Genomic DNA, 6750 nt, shown 5'->3' with positions numbered 1-6750 from the left:
CGACTGAATACTGAATTGCTTTCCTGTGGTCAGAGAAGTGCTGACAAGACCAGACCTTTGGGTAAATGGGAGCTGTTAGAAGTGTTATGGTTGGAAAAGACCTTTAAGATCATCAAGTCCAACAAGCATATGGAAGCTCTCATTTCAACAGAAATAGCCAGGCTGTTTGCAAACATGCTTTCCAGTCAGGAACAGCACTTTCAGGTATAGTACTTTTCAGAACAGTGTTTGACATGCAGAGAAACACCTTCTCCTCTCAGACCTAATTCAGAGTCAAGACCAAGGAAGATGAGACTGTACTGTAGTGAGTCTGGTAAGCTCTGATTACATAGTTAAAATACATTATTTTATTCCTTTATTTACAAAGGAGTCAAATTATAGTCTCTGCTGCTCAACATCCAGTGTTTGGGTCACAAACACTTCACTCTTGCTGCTCAAATGATAGTCCACAAGTACTGCAATAGTATTAGAAGTGCCCTGCAAAATAATCACACAGATAAGTGATCCAACATCTACTAGCTAGATATACTCTGGATTGTAAAACAAACTAGGTGCCACCAACATGGCATAGTACACTTATTACATGATTTTGGGATAGGAATCTAAAATAGCATCCTTTTATGTTGCTCATCAGAGTTTATGGTCAGGTTTCAATGCCACTTTCTAACTCATGTTTTCACAATTTCACCGTTCCTTACAGCAGATACAGATCAGGATTTTCATTACAGCTCAATGCACAGTATCCATCTATACTTGATTGGCAGGTTCGCGTATACGGGTATACACAGAACATGCAAATTAAGATCTACACAGTACTTTCACAACAGTAACAAGCGATAATAGTCAGCACTTTTCCCACTTCCATATTAACTGTTCTTTTCCACAACTTTACAGTAGCTGACAAAATAAAAACACAAAACCTCAAAACAATTCAGCCTTGCTGTCAAGACCAAGTATTTTCCTGAAGTTTAAGGCCTCTTCCTCAGAGCAAAGCTGGCAAGAGTCTTACCACTGCCCAAGGTCAGATTAGTTTCAGAATTAAACCTCATGTTTGCATCAAATTATATAAATATGAAAGAAGAGAGGTGTGACAACTTACTGGTGAGAGAAGTCCTCTGCAAAAATGATTATATAAAGGGTAGGACAGGCAAAGCTCTCATTAAAGTCAATAAACAGATACCCAAAGCACCAGCTGCCCTCTCCATCATCTTGCGGCTCGAGTCCAAATTGTAGACAGTTGAAATACTCTGCACAATAGACGCCAGTCAACTCAGGTTTAAAGTAACAACTGCTTTCATTGCACTGTTAATAATACGGCAGACTTCTTAAAAAGATTATTTGGCAAAAAAAAATATCAGAAAGCCCACCATGTTGCGAGCAGAAAAAACATATCTTTGTCTGTAAAGTAGTTTTAAAACTATATACCTAAAAAAGTAGATCACCTTTCTACATAAGCAGGTTGATGAACATCATGAGTGTAAGAAGCGACATTTAGGAATTCTGGTCCCACATCATGCTACTTACAGCCAGGTCAATTTTAAACAGAAAGAACTGAATGGAGAAAGAAACACAGTACTTATTGGAAACTTTCTAAGACCAATTTGTAACTTATGTATTACACATCTTCACACAGTTGGCATACGCTCATCTTATTAATCAGTTTAAAATCTTTAAAAAGAGAAGTCTTCTCACTTACCACTTCGGGGTTTGTCAGCCCTGTCAAGTATACACATTTCACTGAAAGTAATCTGGATTTGACCCCTATACAGAGCAGGTTATTTCAACTGCAGGCATTCCGTAAGTTAGTCCAGATAGGTGAATGGACCAATGGAGAAAGCGATGTGATAAATGATGAGGACAGCACCTGGCACAGACCTCACTGTCTCTTCTGTCTCACAAGCAGATCCAACAAGTGGTCAGTTCCACAGATGTCAACACAACTTCTCACAGCTGCTTATAAAATGGAAACACATGAACTCCATCCAAGACTATTTACTAAGGCAAAATCCTCACTTTCTTCAGAGGCTGACTCCAAATCTAAGTGTAAAGGCCTGGAAATGGGTTTTCAACTAGGACACTCCTTCATGAAAACATCTCAAAGCACAAAGAAACAAAATGGAACAGTCTGTAGATATTCTGTCAAGTCTATAAAGTTCTTTCTACAGCATAGTAGGATGTTTGAACTTTGTTTTTAATCATTTAATTTCCTGTATTTCATTCATTTCAACATTGTTGTAACCACTCATCTTTCAAAATAACGAAATACTTAAATTGTGACTTATCTTTAAGAAAAAGAATAATTAATTTCAAGCAGTGAGGATGCACAGCTCTTAAAAGCTGGGCATGTTTACTTGGTAAACTTACTTGGTACCTTTCTAAAAAGCAGCAATAACACCACAAAAAAAACCTTAAGATCTTCCTCAATTTTTAATTTGTTATAATTAAAAACATGAAAATTCAAGGCTTTGAAAAGCTTTAGGAGCTATCAGATTCATTTGTATTGAGTCTAGCTCTTCTTCTGGGGCCTTTTCCAGAGTTCATGGAAAAAGATATAAGAAGCCTTCCATCAATAAACAGGAAATTTTAAAAACTTTAAAGCTACACAAGGGGTACGTTAGGAAGGTGAAAATGAAATTGGAGACATTCACCTCCATTCTGCTGACTTAGAAATAGGCAGGACAAGAAACATATGCAATTCCTTGGTGATGTAAACATAAATTTACCCAGGGACAAACAGTTTACTTCTACCAACGACAGAGCAGGATCAAAGCCAAGAGCTGCTTCTTGATACCTCACACCAACACTCCAGATGCACTTCTCTACTCTTTTAATCCACCCAACACCTGCTAGATAGATAAACAGGTATACTCCGATTAATTCTCTTGGTAAAGGAATAAAGCTAACACCAGACTTATTACCTTTCATTTCACAAAAAACATTATTCCTCTTCCAGAAACAGCTGAAGTAACACTGAAACGACCTTAGTAATTTTCCAAAGTGAGTTTTCACTAAATGCATTGACCCACCATTCATTCCATTGTATATACTCCTGTGGTGAGGTGACAGGTCATCTGTTACTTGTCTCCTGAGGGTACCTTCTCTGCTGCCTCCACTGAGATGTTTGAGATGCTCTGGGCTTCCTCCATAGTGTTGTTTGAGATGCTCAGGGCTCGTACCCCTCACTTTGTGGAGATGTTCTGTACTTCCACTTGACGTGTGCTTTTGAAGATGATCTGGGCTGCCACTGCTGTGCTTTTGATGCTCAGGGCTACTACCAGGCCTCTGCTTTTGAAAGTGTTCAGGGCTACTACTCAAAATGTGCTTTGGGAGAGTTTCTGGGCTGCTGCTGCTGTGCTTTTGTTGTTCAGGTGCTTTGACAATGGTTTTGTGATGTTCTGGACTTGGTCCTTTCAGGTGATGATCAGGACTGCCAGAACTCCTAGGCTTCTGGAGGTGCTCTGGGCTGATACTCCTGTGTTTCTGATGCTCAGGGCTTCCTTCACCCCGCATTTTTTGAAGATGTTCTGGACTAGTACTTGGATGATGCTTATGATGGTCTGGACTATCTGTACTTCCTGTGCTAGAAGTACTACTCCCATCACCGACATCTCTTACGTAAGCACTTGTCGTGGTTAACTGGCACAGGCTGATCTGGCTGTCGATAGAGCTCCGGCTGCCTGCTCCGCCACTTTTCTCCTCATCCAGCAACACACACAATTCTTTCAGCTCCAAGTTTTCCTTAACCACTTCTTCCTGCCTCACTTCCAGCTCTTTCAGCTTCTGTAAGTATAAGGCAACCTCTTTGTGCATAACGCTAGCACTGTATCTGCTCAGCCTCTGCCATTCACGGGATACCTTCTTGCCTTTCTGTCTGTCATCATCCAGAAAGCAGCAAAGGTCTCGCAGTTCTTGGTTGTCTTCTTGCAGCTTCTGGTTGATATCCTTTAAAAGAAAGACAATCATGACAGTGAAGTGTCTGAAAGAATTAACGTTATACCATTACCATTATACAAGCCAGTAAACAGCACTGCTATAAACCCATCATCTAAGCACTCAAGTGAGGCACAAATAATTGTGTGTGTAGAACTGGCATATTATAACAGCATCATGCTTGAAGCAAACAAAGCTGCTGCCCAGTAAAACTGACTATAACATGGAGCTAATCTTGAAGGGTTCAAAGACTAACTTCTGATACAGCATAAAAGTTTCAGGTGCTTAATTAACTTTCATGCTAAGTATCAGAATAATTTAGCTTCCAAACTGGACAAAGATCATAAGCTCTCTCATTATGAGCTCACTCCCTTAAGAAATATTCACCTGAGAGTCACTGCTGAATAAAACTGCAAGGTACATCAGAAATCTCACTCAAATAATTAATTATTAACATTTATACTCTCTATTCCCTAAAGCATATTCACATATAAAGATGAACTTTTTAGAGATTTAAAATATTTGGGGTTCGTTTGATTTTGTTTCAGATTTGCATAAAAGAACCTTGTTAGTCATCACTTAATCAGAATTGCTTCAACCACTCCAAAATGAAATAATCTGCTTTAATAGATTTTCGACTCCTAACAAAATGAAGTACATGATTCTGTACTCTTCTTTAAGTGAGGAACAGTCTGAGCCAAAATGTTCAAGCTATTACTATAGAATAAAAATATGCCAAAGAAAACACTGTCAGTATTTTATCCTCCAAGTTTTACTAAACTGGCTTGTGACCATATTAAGCTTTCTCCCATCTAAATATCCATTCCTTTTTATGTATGATATTAAAAGTAGAGATCAGCCACAATTGTTAAAAATTTAGCCTTACGGAAAGACCATTTTAGCCCTGTTTCTTAAGAAAAGGAAGCCTTTGTAACTCCACTGGGTTTGTAGGCATGCATGTGTTTGATCTTTGTCTCAAAGTAATTTTAACTTTGAACTTGACCAATATCAGCCCATATCCAACACAGGAGAAATCTCAATGAGGCTACAGGGTAGTCTTAAGAATCTGTGCTGGTAAGAGATATTTAAAATGACCCTGTGGTTGAATAAAAATGTTTGCAAGGAAGCCCACAGTTCATCAGTCAGAAGCAGGAGGCACCCATCCACCAAAACCAGGTGCAGCTAGGTTACTCATGGACCAGTTACTTCACACAGAACCAAGGAGGTGGATGTCCAGACACCAATGTAGGGCTCAAAACCTTGTTCTTCCAAATGCCTTTTAAAAGTTCCAGCTGAGGCATCTGAACTAAAGATGGGAGTTAAACATCACTGAAGGAGTTCAGAATGGAGAGGGGGATTTGTCACTCCTTCCTATGCATCTTGGTGTGTTTTGTTACTTATCTGGAAGAAATCTGTATGATGTCACAACACTTTTGTACATAACTGGGAGAAAGATGTTATTGTTATAATTTAACTTACATTTAAAATGTAAGCTTTATTTTCACTAAAGCATCATCATTGCTGGGTCTTTTTAACCCCTGACACCATGTATTATCCAAAAGAGGGAGGAGATGCACACACACTCATACTTCACAGAACAGGAAAACTTGGAAGACAGGAACAGTCTTCCCCCACATGCTATTTATTTTATGCCACACTATTATCAAAGACACTATCAGTAATTTAGTTGTTTAAAGCCATTCTACAAGTCAAGAATTCTTCTCTAATGTACTCTCATGTAACAATTCAAAAGCCCACACTGCATCTCTGTCTCTCCTCTCCTTCCCTCCAACCTCACCTCACTGAAGGTATTTCCTAAAAACTTCTCAAAGCAACAAGACAGAAGATGTTTTGCAGTCACTCCTCTTTAACACAACTTTATATGTCTACAATACATGCATATGTGTTACATGAGGGTAATTATCTGCACATAGTCACACTATCTTCCCAATCCTCAGAACTGCAAAGGAAACATTAGGGACTTTGCTTTTCATGCAACAAAAGACTTAAATTAAGGCGGAATAAGTCATTACAGACTTGGTCTGCCTCTCACTGTCGCCTGCAGAAGTATACAATTGAAAATGGTTTGATCAGAGATGTGTTACCAGACCTCATTTTCAGACAATAAACTAGGGATTGGATATGATCATCCTGAAACCAAGGGCAAGGGCTTGCCATCACCCGTGACACACTGCATTGCATCCTGAAAATGATCAGTGCTCTCCAGCAGTCTTCCAGACTGCCTGACAGATAAGTAAATCATCTTAAAGTAATGACAGAAAGCAGCTGACAAGCTACACAGACTCTTTTGAATGCCTACAGCTCTGCACACTGTTCTTTCATGTGCACTCGGGACAGGATCATTTAACCTTACTAAAAACCAGTGAAGTTTAATACAGAAGCAACAAGACTCAAGTGTTTTTCTCAATCCAAAGCATACAAACAGCCGTGCTCCACAGCCTGCAAACCAGTCAGTCATCTCTTAACCGGACACTCGATTCTTAAACGGGATTAAACACTATTCACTCCAGTCCTTGTTCACTTTTCATGCGATTCTCAGTCACGGCTCTTCCCTGACCATCCACCTGAGGAGGCCGCTCCCGGCGAGACGAATGGGGGGCGCGGAGAGACGGCAGAAACTTCAGGGGTCCCACCCTGCCCACCCCGCTACCTTCAAGCCGCGGATCTCGCCGAGATGAAGCTGGAGACGACGGTTCACCTCGCGGATGAGGTTGCTGTGGTCCAGCATCGCGCTCATCTTCTCGGCTTCGGCTCGGCGGAGGCTGCGGATCAGCTCCTCCTTGCTCCACTTGAGCAGCT

General features: G+C 40.2%; 1 protein-coding gene across 1 annotated transcript; it reads right to left on the bottom strand.

The window, feature by feature from the left end:
• Window positions 1-1099: 1099 nt before the first annotated feature.
• Window positions 1100-6745, bottom strand: CCDC85A (coiled-coil domain containing 85A; the record flags this gene model as incomplete). Its single annotated transcript, XM_010183447.1, has 3 exons — window positions 1100-1247; window positions 2724-3942; window positions 6602-6745. Coding segments are annotated over 3 exons (1511 nt in total), but the record flags the coding sequence as incomplete, so codon positions are not given.
• Between the last annotated feature and the right edge of the window lie 5 nt (window positions 6746-6750).

This window comes from Mesitornis unicolor, unplaced genomic scaffold, assembly GCF_000695765.1.
Source record: "Mesitornis unicolor isolate BGI_N332 unplaced genomic scaffold, ASM69576v1 scaffold39674, whole genome shotgun sequence".
Taxonomy (NCBI): Eukaryota; Metazoa; Chordata; class Aves; order Mesitornithiformes; family Mesitornithidae; genus Mesitornis; species Mesitornis unicolor.
This window is presented reverse-complemented; position numbering and strand designations above follow the sequence as displayed.